At 34.9% G+C, this 23,748-nt stretch overlaps 1 protein-coding gene across 2 annotated transcripts in view; it reads right to left on the minus strand.

Annotated features, from left to right (window-relative positions):
• Nucleotides 1–362: 362 nt before the first annotated feature.
• HPGD (15-hydroxyprostaglandin dehydrogenase) overlaps nt 363–23,748 on the minus strand; it is a 25,946-nt gene continuing 2,560 nt past the window's right edge. Inside the window, exons 3-7 of one of the 2 annotated variants that reach the window (XM_041395855.1) lie at nt 21,443–21,549; nt 10,538–10,634; nt 4,428–4,504; nt 2,291–2,454; nt 363–1,230 (exon numbers count right to left, since the gene is read on the minus strand). In XM_041395855.1, coding sequence (XP_041251789.1) covers nt 1,092–1,230; nt 2,291–2,454; nt 4,428–4,504; nt 10,538–10,634; nt 21,443–21,549 — 584 coding nt within the window. In that variant the 3' untranslated portion in view covers nt 363–1,091. Of the gene's footprint in view, nt 1,231–2,290; nt 2,455–4,427; nt 4,505–10,537; nt 10,635–21,442; nt 21,550–23,748 lie in introns of those variants that run through there. The other variant, XM_041395856.1, reaches the window with a different exon arrangement.

A 23,748-nucleotide genomic window follows, 5' to 3' on the forward strand; every position in this document is an offset into this window, starting at 1 on the left:
TAATGTTTCCTTCCACCTTTCAGTAACAAAAATCAGTGGAATTAAAGCCAGTACTCCTAAGAAGGGTAAGTATTAACTTTCCAGCATTCCCAGGAGCTATTAAGTCTTCTTATGCCATGAGCCTAATTAAATTACCGTGCAAAAAATTATTTTTGTTAGGCATGTAACCCATGTAATATGAAGATTTTTAGCATAACAGTTGAGGATTACCCTGCATTCAGAAGGTCCAGTACTGCTCAGGAGGTAGGAAGCTCAATTTTTATTTTCATTACTACTATATGACATGCTATATCTGAGAATTGTACCGTGAAACCAAAAGACAAGTGTATAAAACATGATAAAAAACAGATTATTCAGGATTGAATTGAGATTTTACTCAATGTAGGCAAGGAATTAAAGATTTAGAAAATAAGATTTAATAGGCAAGCAGACATTTCAATCAATGCCGAAATATTCATCTTTGTATATACAGAGTCAGAAAATTCACATATATATATATATATATATATAAAAGAAAATAAAAAATATTTCTGAAATACTTTATAAATATCTAAAATCCAAGAAGTTAAAAATCTGTACTTCCTTATATGATATACAACATATTAAGTTGCACATACTTAACATTTCATAAGAGAAAGTTAATTCTTAACTCCTTATGGCTACATTTGTGATCTAGGCTCCTGAACTGAATTCCTGGTCTGAAGCATTCAAGATGTAAATAAGCAGGCACGACAGTGAAAAGAATTATAACAAAGTAAGTCAGATCAACTAAACTATGCTTGGAGTATGTAGATCAGAACAACCAGAATGAAAAAAGTGGCCCCTACTACTAAACAATAATAAAAAAAGACTTCAGAGCAGTATGTTTATTGTACTAAATAAATACTGTTACTATTGCTTACAGAATCAGAATAGTGTGGTAACATCTTCCCACAACAGATTTTCTCATCTATCTCTTTGTTAGCAGGATGCAAATGTTTGAACACTGTCACTGATCTAGAAACAACACTAATTTTTTTCCCCCTAAATTACTCTTTTCAAAAAATTTTCTGTTTAAGAAAAGCCAAAAGTAATTAGCCCAAAACAATTATTTATCTCTTTGATGATGTAAAAGGTGTTTGGCCATATTGGTGAAAATGAATTCCTTGGGATGCTGTGATCTTCATAACTTCTCCATTTAGAGTATCATCTTCAATTATTGTTATCAATCCCTCAGCTATTATTGATGGGCTGAAAAAAAAAAGTTATTTCAGAGTTATGATATAATAGAACACATAAAAAGGACAAGAAACTAAATGTAAATTTATATATCTGAAAATTTAAAAGAAAGACATTTGAACAAATTTATTTTGAGGAAAAGCAGAGGTGGTATAAGTGTTTCAGGAGAGATATGTATTCTCCTCAATAAGGACATACATCTAAAGTGGCTACTTTACAAATCATCATTTGTTTGCTCTAGTTTCTGATAAATGCCCGTGGACATCCATCTGCCACTGGGCTTCCTATCAAAGTTTTCTCTGTCAGGAAAATGGACAGAAGTAATCCTTACACAATCCTCTGCAGCTCTTTGCTGTTGATTTACCCTGCTTCTGTAGCAGAGCTGATATACAAATTAGCATAAAGGATAATTTCACATGCAGTTTGCTGGGGTCAATAGGTGCAAAATATTTTACATAAAGAAAAATATAGGTGAAACAACACAGTCATACAATTTCCTTTGTGCAGAAGCATCTTGGAAGCTAATTGTAAGAAGCTAAGTGTTAAAAAATATCACTATGCTTGCCATGTTCTCACAGTCTGTCCAAGCTGTCTGCTTTTGGCCTTTGTTGGCAAGACTGCAATGGGCCAGGTAACTCTTTGATCTGATCCATTGTGGCTGCTATTGTGCTTTTAATCCAGCTTTGTCAGTTCATGGTCTGATTTCTATCTTGGTTCACTTGACAATTTTGTGAAAATTCTGTACAAATTATATCTCACAGTACCTCACAACAAGTTTGATTAAACAAATTCATGAGGGAACACCAAAGTCTATTAAAAACTAAAAGAACTATATTTAACTTGCTAATTTGATTTGGACTTTGCTGGGAAATGGGAATGCATAAAGGGATATATCAATGTGCAGGTGGTGTTCTTAAAATAGATATCTGCCATTTTTTCTTTCTATACAGATAATGCATTTGATAGTCTTTTATCTGAGGCAGTATTTCCCTTTTGTTTAATTTTGCTGAAAGTGTGTCCCTGTTCTTCATGAACAAAGTGCAAAACTCGCATTATATCTGACTTGACTTACTCCATCACGCCATAGAACTGCATCATATTTTTTATTTCATCCTTGTATGAATAGTATTGTCCCATATTCTCTTCTTTATCTATTGACTGAAGAATTGGTGTGTTGACAAATCCTGGACAAATTGTGTTCAGTCTCACACCGTAGTTGTCCATGTTAGCAGCTAACTAGAAAACAGAAAGGGGTAGGCATTTGTCATCAATATTTTAAGACAGTATTGTGCAAGCAGATTTTCAAAGAATGAGATTTACCACAAAGTACTGTTCAGCCTTGCTAAGTAAGGATATTTTGTTACTACTGATTGTTTTAACAACTAAGTTTGAAGCACATTTTCTCTAGTGATCATACTAGATTACTGGGAAACAACCCCACATTTCTTTTGTTAGGAGAATAATTCTACAAGAAATCAGAACTCTTTCCATGAAGCTGGTTTTTTTTTTTTTTCCTAATACTTGTTGTTCTTAGTGCTCTTTAGCATGTCATTGACAGTGTTCTGGAGTGATGACACAACTCTTCTAAACAAAAAACAAGAAAGGTTCTCCCAAATGTATGCTTCCGATTTTATAGAAGCTTTTTTTTTATTAAAAGAAAACTCTGAAATAAATAAAATAATCTTTAAGATACTGTATTAAGATACCTTCCTCACATCAACAGAAATACAATATGTTCTCAATCCCTACAACTGTAATGCTAAACCTTTCTACTTGCTCTGTTGTTCCTGCCAAGTTATTAATCTATCAGTGAGCATCTCCACTGGAAAGTCCCTGTGAACTGATTTTTTTTCAGGAAATAGCTCAGGAACATGATGCAAGAAAGAAGCACAAGTTGTTCTGGGAGAGGTAGGACCCCTTGTTTGTGGTTCTACCAAATGCATGTAGCAAAGAAGTTTGATCAACATCCAGGTATGAGTCAAATGAACTGGATGAACTGGATGAGGTGGATGAACTTTCTTAGAAGAAGCACAGAACTAATGAACTACACACAATGTATTCAAGAATAACCGTAACTGTTAAACACTGTATTCTCTTTATTTTAACATTTAATTGACTCCTTTCAGATATTATCTAAGTCACATGTCATTTCCATGGCATGGTAGCCTGCCCTTTTGGTCTGGGGAGACAAGAAACTGAAGCCCTAGACGTAAGGTATCAGACCTGCCCAACACCAGGCTGTAGTGCCTTTCCTGGTAAATAGTTCACTATGTTTATTATTCTTTTTTCCTTGGCATTCTCGTGTTCCTTAAAGACAGCATTTCCTCTAATTTACTTTTGGGCTTACATGGTGACATTTATTTTTCTAATGAGAAAACAAAAAATGGAAAACTAGGTTACATGTTATTGATGTGTTTAATGTGATATATGCTACACTTATCCACACTATTCTATTTATGTTAATCTGAAAAAGGAGCTATTTGTGTGGGGATGGGGGCATAAAATATGGATAGAGTGTAATTGATGTAATTATATTGACAGTGTAATTTCAGGTGTTTAATTCTGGAAATCAGTCTGGAAATCTTATGTAAGCAGATTATCTTTAACATTAATCTATTAAAGTGTAATTGTATTTTCTCCCTCCAAGTTTATTACATTGCTTGTTAAATTTAACTAGAAAGTTTTGGAGTTAGATGGCTGAAATTTATAATATGGTCATCTTACATGCCCCATCCTGAATGCATTATTTTTTCTTTTCAGAGTATTAACAGTCAGTAAGAATGAATAATGATGTGTTCAAGTAACTCTTTTATACTTCAGTGCCTATTTATCATAAAAAAGTCATTGACATGACTTAGAAATAAGGAAACCAAAATTTTAAATGACTGGGACAGGGTTCTGAAAAAGTATTTTTAAAACTTGGATTAGAATTTTGCTTTTGGACTCCTCTCACTTAAATTACTCTTAAATTACTCTGCAACATCTTTCTTCTATGCTCTCCAAACCTCAAATGGGTCATAAACACACAGATGCTGTACTTATTCCATCTTCGGATTCCCTTTGTGAAAGGAGGGAACTCCCACCGCTTCACACACTTTGTTTTCTTTCAGAAAATTAATTCCAGTTGTGTGGCTATAGAGGAGGAACATGAAAAACCTAAGTGTGTTCCCAAGGAGCTGCTGACACCCTTTTGGAAACTGCATACTTACTGCTATGGACCGTGTGAATCCAATGACACCGTGCTTTGTAGCACAGTACACAGGCTGGAATGCAGCAGGCATGAGTCCTTTAAAATAAAAAGGCAGCTGAATGAAGATGTGGCATATTCCTATCTTATGATTACCTTAAACACGCGTATAGGTCTACATTGTAAAAAACTCGTGTCAGAGATGCAACAAAATGGATTAGTAGGCATTTGTAAATTATATTCTGTAATCTGGGATTGGTTAAGAAATAAACGGACAAATTAAAATGTGTGGGCAAAAGAAGAGTAATAAAAAAGCATAACTTTTAAAAGGAAAAGTTGTATCTATGAAGTATGACTTAAAATAGAGGACAAATCTGGAAGAAAACACTCAAGAATGGGATTTTTGAGGCATCTATGAATCAGTAAAGTATTTAAAGTATACTGAGGAGTAATGTCTTTTAGGTAGGCTTTGATATCTAATGTGTGAACTGGATACCTGCAATCATTTACAGTGTGTTCAGGGAGGAAGTGTGGGAATAGGAGAAGCAAAAAAAAATTTCCTGATAACACTGTAAACCTTTATGGTCCAAGTGGGAGAGCACAACATTTTTATTTGTTGTAGAGAAAGAAGAGAGAACAGAGGTTTTGGAAGAAAACTAAGAACTTAATGCTGGTAAAACTGAGTTGATGGCAAAAAGCTGGTCAAAACGAAATGACAGACCATGAGCACATACTCATTTCTGCCAATTATGCCAACAGTTTCTAATATAGAATGAAAGCTGAACTGGACCAAATAGATGCTGTAGTTCCACCTGAAAATCAGGCCCTTATGAATAGCAAACTTCAACCTGTCTGAAAGCTAGAGGATAAAATGTTTTCCTGAATGTGCTATTATAAAATGGGATAGTAATTTTAATGCCTTAATGTTTGATTCTAATGGAAATAATCCAGATTAATAACTCATATTTTTTTTAAATCTTTCATACTTCAGATCTTAAGGTGATACTTTCAAGAAGGGGTATGACTTACCTCAGTGGAGATGTAGAATTCACTATCTAGCTCTAAGGATGGATTTGCCAGAAAAATTATATATGCCAGACTTGCATGGGCTCTTTGCACTGGGATCTATTTTGTCTGACGGAAATAACTTTATAAGACAGCCCAAAGCTCTAATTACCAACCTGACAGCTTCAAGGTTTTATCTTGATTTAAACACTGCCTTGATGATCCCGTTCAATACTGGGAAATGAAGAACTTAACCTATTGTCTGGTTGTTCTTTTAAAATTGTATTTATTTGCTTAGCTTGGATTAATGTGTTATGCTTCTGCTTAAGAACTCAGTTTATGAAATGGCTCTTGTACTGTCTCTTGTGGGTTGTGATCACAACAAATGCTTAATATTCCTCTGTTTGTGGACTTTTTGTGATCACCATTCTTCAGATTATTGGAAGCACTGGAATATTGGTACATTAGAAATAATACAATACTATTTTTAAAAAACCCAAACTCTCAAGTACTTTTACATGCTTCAAATAAAGGAAATTCTAATCAGGCTGTGGTTAACAGAAATAAAACAGAGAAAGTCTACAGGGAAACACAGAGGAAGAATTTAGAAGTAATTCTATTTTTATTTTTTAAACACAGTAAGAAAAATTACCTTTTACTTGAGAGGGAAGAGAAACAAAGTCAAGAAATAAACAAAGGAAGGGCACTGCTCAATAATGAAGCAGAATAAGGTTCAAAGACGTACTTAAATGCCAAAGACAGCAGTAATAACTAGGCAGGAAGAGAGGAACAAGTAGTGTTTTATTTTTTTTTTTTTAGGAAAACCAATTCTTTCTTAATTGAAATTTCATCTTTGCTGAAGTAGAGAACCAAGAAAAAATCATCTCACTTTTGGATAAAGCATCTAAGACTAGTCCTAGAACTCCTCACATAAAACAGTAACAGTCCCGTGTCACTTCTGTTCCTGAGTTCAGTACTCAGAACCCCAGTGAGGGCTTTCCAGCTCTGAGCCGCTTCCCCGCCCTAGGAAGAGCTGGGCCTCTGCTGGTGGCGTGTCCCAGGGACTCTCCTAAAGTACTTTATGACGAGCCACTGTGTCACACTGAGTCTGCTCTGCCCACGTATTTATTCAACCAGTGAGCAGAGATGAGTTCCTAACATATTAGTTAGGGCATCCATTTGTTAGAAAATCTGGATTCTATTTGCTGCTGCCATGAATATTTAATTATCTTCTGAAAAGCAGAACGACAGTGAAACAGACTAGAGACCATTATGCACAAAATAATGGGGAGAAGAAGAGGAGGGTGTTCAAATGGAAGGTGATGGGTCAGTGTACTTCTGGAAAGTGATACATTTGTGTTTTAATCTCTGTTAGACAGGGAAGAGGGGGGTGATGCTATGGCTAGGTTTTTCTCTATATATGTTGCTGCATGGTGAATTGGAAATTACATTGTGATGACTCAAAATGCTCTTTGGTTTACCAAAACCAGTTCAAGCAGACCAACAATAATCCTGTGCTCCAATGTTAACTGCTCTGTTCTACTTTTCTCAGTTCCTGGCAGACTGAGAGAGACAGTTCTTGCCCTTGTTTATACTCTACTCTCTGTTGGTGAGCAGAGCACTCTGCCATTGAAGATATGGTGTCAGGTGCCTCAGCAGAACTCCTTAATCATGGTTAATAGTTTCAAAAACCACATCCTGAGAAATTAATACTGGAGGTAGAGAATTCTATTAACAAGTGTGAATTGTATCAGTAGGCTTTGCTGAAACCAGTATTTCCTTTCATTCCACTTCGATGAAATGAAAGAACTTTGATAAAAACAGAATTAAGCATTTTTCCCCAGTTATGCTCTCCCACTGAACATGTTGCCCTCAGAGATTTGAGTAAGTTCCTTTCTTTGAATAAGATTTATTAGCCTTTTCAGATTTAAGAGGCACTTTCTCCTTTCTGGTTTTCTCTCTGCAAGCCCCCATGATATCATTTTAGCTTTCCGGAGTGCCAAAACAAAGGTGCAACAGAAATCCTAGCAAAAAATTCTAAGCTGTGCCATTTCTATGGTTTTTTTTTTTTTTTTTTTGATAGTGAAGTCTGAAGGGAATAGCTTCTAATTCTTGTTAACCTCATTCTGGCAGATTCTGCTGTGCATTTTGCTTTTCACAAAGGGGAGGGACCAGAAGCTCTGTCATGATGCTGAAGTGAAGGCCTCAGTTGTACAGCCATTGACACTTCTGGTCCCCTGTATCCCTGTGACAGAGTCCTTGCGTGATGAAGTAACCACATGCTTAGTTTTGTTCTTGTAATACATACACGATCTGGTCCTAAAAAAGCTTGTTTGCTGTGACAGGTACTTTAAGTATTTCTCGTGGCTGAAGCTTTCAATAAAAGGAAGACAATCTAGCTGTTAGAGGAATCAGAATGTTTGAAGTTGAGTGCAATCAAATCAATATGGCTGTGCAGCAGAAAGGTATCCAGATTCACTACACATTGAACAGCCTCTCAAAAAAGTAGCATGATGCTACACTAAAAAATTATAACATTTTTTAAGCCCTCTGTAAAACCTCTGACTTTTTTTTTGTCTGCTAAAATAGACAGATACAAATTCATTTTCGCAGAAAACCTTCTTCAAAATACGAAAGTCATAAAGCAAAAGTGTGTGCCATACTTGCATTCCTTTTGCCCTTTTACTCTTTGCAAAAAGGGTACAGCTACCAACCACTACAAGGTAAAAAAAACATGTTAAGTTTAATAATTTAAATAGCCTCTTGAGTTAAATTTAGGTTTTTTTCTGCTTCCTCTGTTGCTTTTAACTATTCAATTAAATGCAATTAAAGGTACCATGTGTAGCTTACTATGGAAGAAATTTTAGAACATTTTATTATTTGAATTTGAAAATTAAGTCTATTCCAATGCAAAAACCTGCAAACATTGAAATTGTTTTTTATGGAGCCAAATTTGAAGTAAACCACTTCTCATTATCTCAGTTTCACAGAATTTCTTCTTCTTGATAGGAATGCACAAATCAAAATTAAATTTTGTAGCTTTGAGACATAGTTGAGTGCCTGCTGCATGTGATCACATATTTCTCTCCCTCTTTTAAGTCCTGTCTGGGTCAAGACTAAAGAAAGGAAGACTCATTAGAGGATAGACAGGCTTTGGCGCTTTGGCTGTGATCCAGCCAAATTAACCCTTTTAAGCATCCACTTCACAGAAATAATTTCCGTACTACCATGGATGTTTGGAAATGTAATATACTGTAAGGCTTGATTCTGTCCCTTGTCCAAATCAATGGCAAAATTCCCATGGTGATGTACTGATTAATATTAATGTAGCTAATTAATGTGCAAAGGAAGTACTATTGAATTTTACATAAGCACTATGTACAGTTCTTCTTGTTGCTGAAAAAGACATAGGAAGGTTTGCTGTCTGTATCTTCCAGAGAACTTGGACAGTGAGGATCAAAAGCACTCAGAAGTTTAATGATCAACAGAAGCTAGCTCTGAGAAAACACTTGAGGGGGATGTTAAGCAAACCAATGGAAGTTTGTCTTTCATATATGGAATAAACTTCAGGACTTAGACCTTCAGACTGGAAAGGAGAATTACAATCACAAAGCACAAACAGTAGTAAGTAAATAAGCAATAAGAAATTAGTATATGTTAGCTTTTAAAATGTGTTTTTCCTTATGACCTTGGAAACTATTGTTAAACACAAACCATGTAAAACCAAACAAAGCAAAGAAACTGTTTGTCTTAACAAACAGAACAGCCAAGCTTTTAGATCTTAAAAACAAAATAATTTTGTGTTCATTTGAGACCAGTTAGAAAAGGAATCAAACCACTTGCTAGCCCTACCCTTTCTTAAGGAGTGCCTTGGGCATCGGTGTCTCTGTGAACATGTTTAATATTTTACTTGTGTTGATGACCTCTTGCACTGCAACAGCAGTTTCCTTCAAGTTAATTTGGACCCAATACAATGTCCATTTCAGCCTATAGAGATAAACTTACTGGTGTCAGTAGGCAATGTGTCAGGCAGCATGACAAATGCTGACTTAAAGGTACATGGAGTCTTTTAATAAGACCCCCTCACTCTTTGGACATATGTGCATGCATTAAGTCAGATCCTCAAGATCCATATGCATTATGTCAGTAGGGTGAACTGGACATTTTATCACAAAAGCCAAGGTTTACAGGAGAACTTAAACTACTCAGAACATCCACACCTCTGCACAATCAGTTAACTATAGCTGGTGTTATCTTAACTGGTTTTTCATTGGTAAAACACATAGGAATATCCTGGAATGAAATGAGTAGGATTTGGTAATCTGCAGACACAAAAAAACCCTCTGACAAACTGAGTGTCAGGTAGCATATGTACTATTTTTCACAGGCAGTCTGACAGTAGAAAGAGAGAACAGCTAGAACAACTTCTCCAAACAAGAAAGAGAGAATGCAAATACTACCCCACAAAATTTTTGAGGAGGGTTGTCAGGTTACTTCATTCTCCATGTACAGTTTCCCCTTCGCTTTGCTTTTTTGCTGGGAGCCCAGCTACTGAAACACTGAGTATATCTACAGGAAATAATGAATTCTATTACCCCCAACTGATGTAGGATCCATAGAATTCTATTTTTATACCAATAAATTGAAATGCAGTTATAGAATAGATAAGTAGTGAGCAAAGAAAATGCTTGCTTAAGCTTGGTGAAATATGAGTGTTAATTTTATGGCTCCTCAAGTACAGGTAGATCACAGCAGAAAGGACTTGGAACACAGAGTGGGTGTGTGAAAATCTTTGTTAATAAACTAGGTACAGTCTAGCCTCAGAGGTTCCTACATTTGTGTTCCTCTGGAGTTGAATGGAGGAATTTACACCAGGCTCAAGATTTTAAATGCAACATTGATAGGTTAGGAAAATTACTGATTTTTTTCTATTGAATTTTGTTCAAAAAAGCAAATTAAATTTGTGGTTGTTTGATATTCCTTCTATTGCTATGATGAAAACCAGTGCAAAATATTTCTAAACAGGAAAGGGCCATAACAAGAAAAAAAAAGATAGATTGATCAGTATGGTTCATTTACTTAACAAGAAAACCCAGCAGAAATTGTTTATGCAGAAAATTTTCTCACCTGCCAAGGATGAGATATTAATGATTACTCCTCCATCACCTCCATTTCCTTTTCTCATGTATTCCAGGCCAAGGTAGGTTCCTCTGATCACAGATGTCTGGTGTAGAGAGGAAGGAATTATTGAAGATACTCAAAGGATTATTTGAAACTATTCAAAATATTTTATTGAATTATTGATGTTATTCAAACTATCTATTGTGCTTCTACAAACTTAAAACTTTCATAGTGGTGCTTAGAACCTGTATTACTTTACCAGTGATCTTATTTATACTTTGAAGTTGTTAAGCACAGAGACACTCCACAGTATTGCAACTCAATAACTTCAGAAGCACAATTGCAATAGATAGAAGTAATAGCAGTTTACTTATTTCTCTCAATAAGAGATAAATAAACAAACTAAAAGATTGAAATGTGAAATAAGAGCTATGAAGGAAATGGAAAAAAAAAAAGAGTAAGTAAATATTTTACAGATGAAACACCTTATATAAAAATATAAGTGGCAGGTGAATTGATCTAAATCCCATTGTTTTTGTTGAGATAACCTGTTCTATATTATAAAAAATGTACTGACTGTATCTGAAGATAACGTTAACACTTAATACTGCATTAGGCTCAAGTCAAAAGAAATTCACACTTCTTAGGATTAAGTACCATGACATAATTCTGGTCCCAAGATATTAAAAAATGTGTATTATTTTCTGACTAAAGTTACAGGAGTTTTACCATTCCTCTCAAATGAACATTAGCCCACACAGGCAAATACAGAGAAGGTAAAGAAGGCATTCTAAGAGATGTGAGATGTTATTAGCGTAATATTAGCTGTGACTTTTACAAACATTTATTTTTTTTTAAAGACAGAACTTCAAGGAAAAACAATTTTCTGAGACCTGTATGTATCATCTTGATTCCTTAACATCTGTTTTTGAACCCTACTGCAGCCAGAAATTCTGCTGAGATTTCTCTCACTGAGCTTCAGACTTTTAAAGTGAGATGTCTGAAGACACACCAAGCCTTGGGTTACCAGCCTGCTGGGGAATCATGAGAGAGTTTCTTCCAAAAAGTCACTTTACATGAGAGTGAAATGAAGAGTAAGAAAAAGAAATGGTGGTGGAAGATAACTTTAGAGAAATGTAAATTTCTCAACATTTACTGCGTTAGTGATGAGTTCCATAACTATTTACCAATTTTTTTTTTTTTTATCTCTCTGCAAGAATTTCATATTTACTTTACAATTTCTACTTAAAATGGCCAAATACACTGAGACACACTTTTACTATTTTGGAAATATTATTTCAGCTTTTAAATGAGAACTTCATTTGAACTTTATGACTCTTTAGTGCTATTTATTGACCCAAATAAACTAAGATGTCCAAAAAGTGAAGTATGCATGATTATTTCAATATTTCTGAGCAGAGAAGGTCTGCAGAATAATGGAGACAGAAATTTCCCATTAAAAAAAACACAGTGAAGAATCTGTATTTGCCTAAAACCTAATGGACAGTGACTAGAGAAACTGGGGGGAAAAAAAGATAAAAGCTTTTAAAATCAGAATGTTAACTATTATTCTGTCACTATCTAAATTCCCAAAGCAAAACTGGAATAATCTCGAGATGGGTATTATATTTCATTTTCATTAGCTGATATTTTTAGACATTAATGTTATAAAATATAAAGTAGTACTTCTAATTAATTTTCAGTTATCCTTCATGCTGTTTTGGTTTTAATAGGAATCAGATTTGGAAGAGTGCATGTCCTACTTTATTAATATCACTAGTTCATTTTTCAATTAACATGAGGCTGCCTATTGACAGAGATACAACAACCTGAGACTTCATTACCAAGACTGCTTTGGAACCTTGAGAATGAATCAGCTTTTCTCATTTTCTATAGTTTCAGCACTTAATGAGATATTTTTATAATAATATATTTTCAGAATATCTATTTCCTGGAATAGTGTAAAAGTCTACAAAATATGAATATTTCAAAATTCTGAAATAATATTTAAAATTTTTCTTAAAGAATTTTTTTTTTCCTGGAAAATCTTGTTTAACCTATCATTTTTAAAGAATTATTTTGATTAATTTAAAAAGGATCCTGTTGATTAAATGCTTTAACAGAAACTTTCCAAAGAATTGTCTTCAGTATCTTGATGCATACCAAACTAAATCAGATTTCTCTTGCATGTCCTGGAAAGCAGCAGAGTCCTTATAAAGGTTGATCTAGTGCTGTTTAGTGTTGATTGCCACATGTAAGTTCAATTTATTTAAACCAAGATTATTAATGTACAGTAGTGTTGCTATAAGATCTACTTATTCTGTACATAAACTTACAGGCACCTCAACCAAAATTAGATTTGGACTTAAGAGTGGAGTGTGTTTTCTAATATATATATATATATATATATATATATATATTTATGAGAGGCTGTACAGAAGATATTTGAGGAAGAAAGGGGTTAATGATGTCTTTGGAGAGCAGGTGCAGGTCCTGTCATGCCCTGGAGCTGTGGCTCAGCCTGCTGAGCAGAAAAGGAGAATTCCACTTAGGATGATTAGAGAAAATAAATCAGTTGAAGAAGGAAGTAGCTTGGGGCTCCTTGAAGGCTTTTCAATTCCTTCTAATTCAGAGATAATAGAGCTAGATGAGTCCTTGGCCAAACCACAATTATAAACCAAGAAAAAAGTGGGTAGCTTGGCTGTCCAATCAAAATTACTGTATTGTTCTTTTTCTCCCTCTGGAATCCATTAACTTGGTACTTCTTCAAGTGGCTGGAGACATGTTGTCCTTTACATAAAGGCATTGTGAGAGGTGGTCTTCAAGTTAAATGCAGACTTTCATCTGGATATTGCCCCTTACACCTGCTATAGCCTTGTAATCCTTACCTGTGATCCTTGCAAAAACCTCACTGAATGTGGCTGATCTTGGGTCAAATGGCTATTTATGATGTTTGGGCTGATAAAATACAGAATTATTCTGTAGGTAAACTCTGAACCAAATACTCAGAGTGAGAAGAACTTGCCTGCACTCTCACCAGATGGCACTTTTCTTCTATTGGATTTCCCATTCTCTTGAAAGAATCCACCTCTCCCCAGTCCTCTCAAAATTTATGTGTTTTCTGAGACCAGTTTTTTGGTTTTAGGTTATGATGAAAATGTCTGCCATTTCCTTTCAATTAAATGAAAGAAACTAAAAGTATTTTAAGGTTGTGCAGTTCACCAGAAGAAACTAAAAGTATTTTAAGGTTGTGCAGTTCACCAGTAGTACTTTTAAGACTAATAATTTAATTCCACGTTCTTAACTAACAATAATTTATAGATTATCTATTAAATAAAAATTCTGAGAAAATTAAATTTAAAATTAACTAATAAAAAAAAAATTGTCTGACTCAGCTTAAGATGAAAATATCCTGGGAGACTTTGTACAGGAAAGCATTTTGAAACAGAATTTTTTATGATTCCATTGTTTACAACTGCATTTAGCTCAAGGGATGTTTTTCATAAATATATCAAGAGCAAAGAGTATCAAAGTAGTCAGCTTTGTAACTAAGCACAAGTAAATCAAAAATTGGTGCAGCTGACTCTTACCTCTTTTTTTTTGTTTGTTTGTTTGTTTTTGTGGGTTTTTTTGTTTTTGTTTTGTTTTGTTTTTATCCTGGCTATGGAAAACTAGTATCCTTGAAGTCAGAAAATAATCTAAATAACTGTTCTTCTGGATGTTGACAATCATATGATACCTCAGCAACACTGCTGTTTATTTTCTTACCAAAATACAGTGTTTTACTACAGCACATAATGAGGGTAGGCAATTAAAGCGCACTGGAGGTATGAGTGTGCTCTCAAGAGAGGCAATTTTACTCTTCAACTGTGGGCAGAAAATTCAGGATTATTTTAGATAAAGTTATAGTGGTTAGTGTGGGAATATGTCCTAGCATTAATTACATAAACTACAGATTTAAATTAGAGGAGATTAGACATGCTGAAGTATCACACAGTAATGAACCCAATATGGTATCTGACATCATGGTAAACATTGCAAAATAATTGTGCAAATACTCAAAATATTTGCAGTTGCTTTTGAGAATAACGTATCAGTAATCAGTAACTTATTTAATGATTTCTTAAATAGCAATTTAGTGGCCACTGTCAAAATCAGAACTAAAACTTACAAAATCTTTGATTCTTCACATTTCTACGTGTCCTTTGTCTGTATAGCTTTTATTCTATCATTCTAAAAAAAAAAATCATATATAGAAACTCTGATTCTAATTAGGCTCAAAGTCTTCAGTAGGGTACTAATTAATTTTTTCCACCTTTAGGTACCAATGTCAGCCAATGTGTACAATGTTCTTGTATTCAAACATTATATCTGTCAGTTTTCATACTTTGTGTTTAATTTTAGATTTATCTATTAAAAAAAAAGTGGTTTTTTGGTGATGGTGCCCAGGACATCATTAATCATCATCATTTTCAAGTGACACTTGCTTTGAAAGTAACTAAGTACATGGTGCTTTTTATCATCGTGTTTCAGGGCAGCTGTTCCAACTGACATAGTTTCTCACACCTATTTAATAAGGTTTTGCTTGCCACCACTTGTCAGATACATCTGGTACTTCATGCTGAGAAAATACATCAGCATCTTCAGTGCTGAAGATGAGCACTATATTGATATCAAGGTGAAATGGTAATATTAATTCCTTTGAGAAAACAAAATAGTAATCAGTCCTAACACTTTATGCAGGTTCCTGAAATAAGATAGTTCAGTGCTAGGGGTACTGAACAAAAATGCAAGAGCCACCAACTTGTGGTTTCATAAAGCAGGTTAGCACACAGCTGGAATGTGACCCAAGATCATTTACCTTTCATAGAGTGATGTTGTAAATCAATGACTATCTATAAGGAAACATTTAAAAGTACTGTGTAAGATGAACTTCAAAATTCTGAAACTAAAGTGCTGCTTGTGACATCCATGGAAAATTTTAGCATTTTGCTGTTGGACAGGAAGTTTGGACTAATTTTTTTTAATGTAGATTTTCTAGGATGTAGACAAGTTGGAGCAAGCATGCAAGTTCCTTGGCATTCCTATGTATAGGTTAGTTTGATTGTTATAAGAAATTAAATTTTAAGCTCTTGAGTATGAATTTCCAACTCAAACTGTGGAAAACAAGAAGTCTAGAAAGGAAGAGGCAGAAAGGAGAAAGGAATATAATGCAGGATTAGATAATTTGCTACAAATCAATAGCTCTTTTACAAGGTGGGAATGAAACACTATGCTTCAGTTTTTTATGGTGCAGATTCCTTCACTTCCCTCCCCCCATTCAATACATCTCTACATTCCTGAAAGACATTGGCATAGTATTCCATTTTGATAGCTGGTATTATGTTCTTAGTTTGAAACCTTTGCTTTTCATTATACTTCAACACTGGTTACTGTAAGCATACATTTAAACCATAAGCTAAAAAATTCATTGACTTATTGTGCTATTAAGATAAGTAACTGTGTCCTTCCTAGTGCAATATAAACAGCAAAAATAATTATACCTAGAGGCTTCTTTATGTACTTAGAGTATTGATCCTTGTGCTAGTAATTTCAAGGGAAGTGTCACTTCTCATTTTTTTGGCCACATCTCCCCTTAGACACTCAGTCTTCTGACATCAAATTATGCTGAAGAATAGGCAAGTAAACCACTGAGGTAGCCACTGGTTGTCAGTAAACCAGTTACCTATGCCATTTCATCTGCTACAGATAGCACTGCTTGTTTTGGTTTGTTTCTCTGTTGCTGGCACTGAGAAATGGTGCTTGCCTTTGTCTCTGTTGTAGGACCTAGTGGTTATTTCCAGCTGCTGAATCCAGCTATGTGTCCAGATTACATTACTTCTGATGTTTGCTTGGTTACCTTTCTGTCTTCTGCTGAAACATTAATTGGCCTTCTGAGAAATAGGCCCTTACTGATAAGCAAACAATGATTTTGTAAGGTATGCTAGTTTCTGGAACCATGAGCCATATTGAAAGGAGTCACACATAAATATACAGTGGTGCATTATCTTCTCTGTAGTTCCAATTTAAGTATTTTGCAGGGACAAACCATGATGTTGGTAGACTTCGTTTTAGTAAAGGACTTTTCTAAATTCATGGAAATTTTTTACTTCTGTCACTTATGGAAATAAATTGTGCAAACTCGTGAAAAATGTAAAAATTTGGAATTGTTGCATATTTCTACATTTTGCCAAGTAATGAAGAATAAGACCTGAAGAAACTTTATGTGTGCGTTTGAATTCTACTTACTTCTGGACAACGCTTAAATAATTGAATCCCATATGATTGGGATGTTTTGATGTGCCCAGGTTCTGGCCTGAAATTTAAAGTATTGCCAGAATGTGTTAAAACTGCAACATTATCACATAAACAGGAGATGGTTGTGAGTTTACTTTCAAATTTTTTCATAATTTGATTTGGGGAATTGGTTTAAATATATATACAAAATGAATTTTTTGTCATAATAAAACTGAAAGGTGGTCAAAATGCCACATAAAGTACTTCTAAACTTTTGATTCAGGTAATATTTAAAATGTAAGCATGGGTGATACCAGTACTGCTACATTTAACTGTATACTGCAACCTATGTCAGTTTTCAGAAACCTCTGACATGAGCATAAAAAGAGACCCTGTGGGTAATTTGGGGGGATTGTCTTTAGTATCAAGTGTGCTAAGTGCATTTGTAATGACAAAAGACACTGTAATTATAGTGGCCACTTTAATTACAGTGGTTCCAGAAAGCCACATCAACATAAGATAAAATTATTGAAGCTTCTTGTAACACCCAGTTGTGTTTAAACAACATACATGTTCAAGGCTCATAAAGACATGGGGCCTTTTTTTGTTTTAGGGATTTGAAGAATAAAAAAAGTCAGATTATAGAGTTTCTGGACCCCTTAGGTAAAAATTTTTATGAATGCAATAAACACTGTCATGATGGAGGATTGTAGGTAGGGCCCTTAATAAGAATTTATGTGTCACACACTCTTATGCTACTCTCTGCACAAATATGCGTGTGTGACAGACGGCTGAAACTACACTAGTAATAGCTCTTTAAAATGGAATTCCTGTATGGTTGCCAAGTTCATTTTTTTATGTGCCATAATAACAAGAGTGTACCCTTGTATGAGTATCACTTGTTGAATCCTCTGATGATCAAGCTGATACCGATCAAGTAAACACCATGATATCAATCAATAAACACCATGAGATTTGGAGTTTTGAGGTGAGGAATAGATGGCATTGCTGGAATACTTTAAAAAAATAGATGTATTAATAAAGTAATGAAAATACGGAGGTTTAGCACAAAATGTAGCAAAATGGTGGAAAGCACTGCAATAGAAATATCATTTTAGTAGTCAGTACTCCCTCCTACACCCCCTCCCCGGCTTTACCAAGTTGTCTTTTCTTGCTCTCAGGAAACTGTAACGGACCCGGTAGGAATTGCATTTTACTCCATTTTCCTTCCAAATTAAGTCCCACTTTTTGAACCTTTCTTCTTCATGCCTTCTCAAGCAGTACTATCAGAAAACTCCCTTACACTCCTATAAAAATGTTCCGAAGACCAACCGGTTCCGTGAACTGTTTTAGCCATAAAGAACACACCCCAGATGTGTTTGTTCTGATTTATCTTGCTCTGTACTGCTCCACTTTTGTACTTTGTACTTTAAACTGGGGCAGGGAATATTTGTTATACCAATATATAAATTAAATCACTAAGACAACGACTGGCATGTAGATTTTGTTTTTCCCTTTTGAAATAAAAAAATATATGCATAATGTGTGTCACACTGTGTGGCTATAGCAGCTATTTCTGTTCTTAGGAACAAAACAAAGAATATTTAAAGTATCCTACAAGATGGAAATCTAGACATTTTAAAAGAATGTATTTCATATATATTTTGCTCCTTTCTACAAGAAAGAAAAACATTTTATAGAACCAACCCATAGAAGATATTCCATGCACCAGATTTTTTTTTTTTTTTTGGTAATAATTAAAAAAACCAAAAAGAAGTACAAAGTGTTATATCTTGTTTTACAGAAATTACGGTAACTAGATAGAAGTGCTTATGGAGATAAGCTAGTTAGTTGACTCAGTGTTAGAAAGGGAAAGAATAATCAAATCAATGGGTGAATGGAGATATTTGGATCTTAGAGCGGCTTTGATTTAACCCACATAACTGTACTTCTACTCTGATCATTTTACATCTTCTCTCAGTCACCACCATATATTTATGAAAATTTTCAACATTCAACTGTGTATTAGGTCATTAGGACATTTATGGTGAATTTACATATATAATAATGTATGGACTACATAATATTCCCTTAGAAAAAAAAAAATAGGGGACTAACATGATAGTTAAGCATGTAGGTTTCTAAGACTTGGATTTCAAATTTTCTGCTACTTGAGACCACTTATGGTCTGCTTCTGCTCAATTACTTATAATGAGAAAAAAGAAAAATAGAATAATGGAATTGTTTAGATTGGAAAAGACCTTTAAAATCATCAAACACAACTCTTAGCCCAGCACTGCCAAATCCACCACTAAACCATAACCCCAAGCACCACTTTTAGGCCTTTTAAATACCTCCAGGGATGGTGAGTCAGCCACTTCACTGGGCAGCCTGTTCCAGTGCTTGATAACCCTTTTGGTGATTAAATCTCTCCTCATATCCCATCTAAACCTCCCCCAGCACTTCTGACCATTTTCTCTAGTCCTATCACTTCTTACCTGGAAGAGGAGGCTGTCCCCCTCCTCATTACAACCTCCATTCAGATGATTGTAGAGGGTGATAAGGCTCCTCTGAGCCTCCTTTTCTCAAGGTTAAACAACCCCATCTTTCTCAGCTGCTCCTTAGAAGACCCTTCACTACTTTGTTGCCCTTTTCTGGGCACGCTCCAGCACCTCAATGCCTTTCTTGCAGTGAGGGGCCCAAAACTGAACATGGGATTTCAGGTGCAGTCTCACCAGTGCTGAGCACAGAGAGACAATCCCTGCCCTGGTCCCACTGGCCACACCATTGCTGATACAGGCCAGGATGCCACTGGTCTTCCTGACCACCTGCGCGTTGCTGGCTCATGTTCAGCTGCTGTTGACCTGCACCCCCGGGTCATTTCCCAATGGGCACCTTTTCAGCCACTCTGCCCCAAGCCTGCAGCGATGCGTGGTGTTGTTGTGACCAAAGTGCAGGACTCAGCACTTCACCTTATTGCAGCTCAGACAATTGGCCTTGGCCCATCAATCCAGCCTGTTCAGATCTTCAGAGCCTTCTGGCCCCTCAGCAGATCAAACCCCCACCCAACTTGGTGTCTTCTGCAATGTAGTATGAGGAGGTACTCAACATCTTTTGTTTGAAGCTCTTGACATTGAAAAATTATCACTCTAAGTGAGGATATTTACCTTGACAGCAAGCATCACAGTCAAACATATCACTCACATGCACTTCAGTATTTCCAGTGATGACTAATTATCTGTGCTTGCAAATTTGACAGGTGGATGGCTGCCTACATTAACTTATATCTTGTGTTAAAACCAGGCAAAAAAGTAAAGATAAATAAGTCATCTAAAATGCAGTCTTCTTTTACATTCAATGGATCTGTACTAAGAGATAACAGATGTTTCCTATTGCTGAGGATGACAAACTACTGTTACTTCACAATATAAAGTTTCCTAATGTTTAACTTTTTGGAACATTTTAGAAATTAAATAAAGAGAAAGCAATAGATGTTCTTAAATCGTGACAATACGTAAGGAATAGATATAAAAAAATCAAGACAAAGAATTACGAAACAATTTTTTTTTTCATATACCAATTTTCACATTAATTTTTCTGTAACTTTTCTCATATACAGCTTGTGTTATTTGTCCTGGAGTTATTTTGTTCGTTTCTTTTTTTGGAGGCATTAGGATTCAAAGATGGGTGTCTTTGTCCTTAAAATTTTTGACAAAAACACACCTAATTTTCATATTCAGAGCTTTCTTGCTGCACAACAAGTTTCAAATGACAAAACTCTACATTTTACTCTTCAAAGCTTCCTTTTACTACTTCCTTTGCAGTAAGTAAGATCATAGGGTGATTTGACCATTGAATTAGGACTTCACAGATGGTAGATTACAAGCTGAATTTCATTAACCTAGAAATTCTATTAATGCTATAAAGGTCATTCCTTGGAGCGTTGATGTCCTACAAGTGTACTTGAAATTAAAAACTTTTCAGTTGAGAAACAGATATTGTGGTTTCATCTGATGAGATACCAGATAATATCAAATAAGTGGCAACAGTTTGTTTGAAAATTAATTTTACAGGTTTGTTGAATGTACTGGATTTTAGGGACTAAGTGTCCTTAAGTAGTGTGCTCCTACCAGTGATGATGGTGCAGTGGCCTATATTAAAACTCAGATTTTTATGCTCCCATGTGTAGTGAGGAAAGTGTGGAGGTCTTGGCTGAACAAATTTACTTGTAGCATCAACAAATGGCAACTCAAATGCAGGCCAGCTGAGCCTCACAAGTAACTAAAAAGTTCTAAAACATTCATATAAATAGGCTGGCCTACTGTAGATACAGCTCTACTACCTTGGGCAGTCAATTCTTACACCTGTAGTGGAAATAATTAGATTTTCTAGGAAAGGAATGTTGTCTGGTGATAGATAATCTGAGCACCTCTACACAGTGCTGTATGTCTTGGATAGACAATTTCAGGGACCCATCACACACTCAGTTATGTGGTGATTGTTTCAATAGCTGTACTTACCAATCCAATAATTAAAGTTCTGTCATCTGGCAAAATCTGTACAAGCCACAGGCTGTTAACTGTATTCCAACATTAAATACTGAAATATAGACAGGACAAAAGAGATAATGCTTACCAAGTTAATTTGTATAGTGCTTTCCCAGTCCTTCTCATTGTTCACTCCAGCATTATTAACCACAATATCAAGCCTTCCAAAATGTTCAATTACTTTTTTAAAAGCACCTATAGTAAGATCCAAGAGGGACATTTCTTAGAACTTTGGAAAGTAAGATATAAAAGTACAATGCATACATAAAAATTAATGGTTTTTTAGTATACCAAAATGTCTTCATTATTTTCTTAAACATTAGTGAGCAACATGCAATTAAATACTTTATCTAACATGCACCAACATTAGGTATGTTTAGGGAAAGTGGAAGGATTGCGTTAATGTCATTGACTTTTCATTCAGTTTGATAATGTCTGATAACAGGAGATGTAAGTTCTTAGCACTTATACATTTTGTGTTAGATAGGATGTTTGGCACCCCAATTACATAAATTAAGCATTTATAACTTGATCTGTAGCAGTTTGGTATAGCTAGTAAAGTCAAGATTTGACACCATCTATTTTGAATGAAAAATGAAAACTTCAAGTGTTCAGAAAAATTTTCTTCATTCAGTCCAAATTTAGCCTAAGAGTACAGATTTTATTTAATAGTAACTGACATGAATATTTCAACTACAAATAATGAATCACAATTCTTGTTTAGATATATCTATTTATGGATAAGTTGTTATATATCCTATTTGTCAAGCAAATTTAATAATGTGTTTCTCAAATTCAAATCTTCCTTTTTTTTTCTGAGGATAAAAATAGTGACCTGTCTTCCAAAGAATTTCAAAATGAGAACTGGGAAACTTCCACAATGACATTGTGTTTTCCCAGGTGACAGTGTTAGAACTGAGATAAAGATGTATATAGAAAAACATGATGATGTCATAATGAGGAACAAACTTCTCAAGCCTGGCTCTGCTTTGACAAGATGGATGAGATGACTTCCAGATGTCCATTCCAGACTAAGACGTTCCAGGACTGAGGACATTTTCTGATATGCATATATACATAACTTGTTTTCCCCTCCAAATATTGTTCCTTGTCACTAAATATTTACTACTATTAAACCACGACACCACCTCCCCAATATTATTTTAAAGAATATTGTTTGGTATTTGACTCAAACAGTATTTCAGGTATATCAAAATTACGCTTGGTAGGCCTTGATGAAATTACTTCACTGAAAGGTGATCCCAGGAGCATCTTCCTTCTCTGATCCTTAGTGCTTGGCCCTTCATGTCTATCAGGTGCATAGCATCAGCTTTCAGACAGCTACCTTTTTCTGCAGCAGTTTCAGGGGTTTACACAGCTTTTCCTGCATCAGCCTTTTCTTTACCTCAGTGCTTCATGTCCATCATAGTCATCATTTTGTGATCAAAACAAGAGCTGGGTAGCTGATGGGACAGGTTTTATTTGTCCAACTGCCTTTATTGTACAGATTTTTCTAATATTCTTATTCTATACTAGAATATTGTAATATTAATAAATCTGCTGGTTTGGTCTGTCTGCTTTTTTTCCCCTCATGTTTGTTGCCAATTCATTCTCTGATTTCTCAACTCTTCAGTCACTTGTCTTTCTAATTCTGTATCAGCAAGGGCAAATGAAAACCTTTGGCTTTATTAAAAGCAGAAGTGAGTATTTAACTTATTTCAAATGAGTAAAATAAATACAATTTAGTTCCTTATTTATCTTCCAAATATTGGAAACTGGCTAATTCCCTTTTAAGCCCTCTCTAAATAACATCTTTCCTAAGCTAGATGTTTTTGAAGATTCTAATAATTTGAATCTTCAAAAACCACCATCGATAATAGTTATTTTGCCAATGATTTTTAAATTAAATTTACACAGACTTGACTAATTGTAATTTTCAGTTTTACATATTGAGAAAAGACCAAATGTTTTTGCATATCTGTGTTTGGAATATTCCTGGTAAATGTTTATCTGCCTACAATAATCCCATCTATCACCTATCCACAAAAAGAAGAATCTTGTAAATTCTTAATGAAGTTGTCACCTACACATCAGTATAACCTGATTTATTCTTCCCTCTTCAAACGTAGAATAATTCTGTGTTTGCATTGCACATTAATTACTGCTTATGGAACCATAAAAAATTAAAAGCAGATGTTTGAAATATTGAGTGGGAAAGGAAAAATTAAGAGAAGGATCTGTTTTAAAGGAAAGGTAAGAAAAATAATGCAAAGTCAGCACAAACATCAGTTATATGTGAGCTTCTTAGATGTCCCTGGAAGGCAATTGTAAGTATGGTGATTTTTGGTGATTTTTCAAATGTGGGATGAGAGAGAAGATTTTGGGGGGCGGGGG

Source organism: Onychostruthus taczanowskii, unplaced genomic scaffold (genome assembly GCF_017590055.1).
Source record: "Onychostruthus taczanowskii isolate IOZ18803 unplaced genomic scaffold, ASM1759005v1 scaffold12, whole genome shotgun sequence".
NCBI lineage: Eukaryota > Metazoa > Chordata > Aves > Passeriformes > Passeridae > Onychostruthus > Onychostruthus taczanowskii.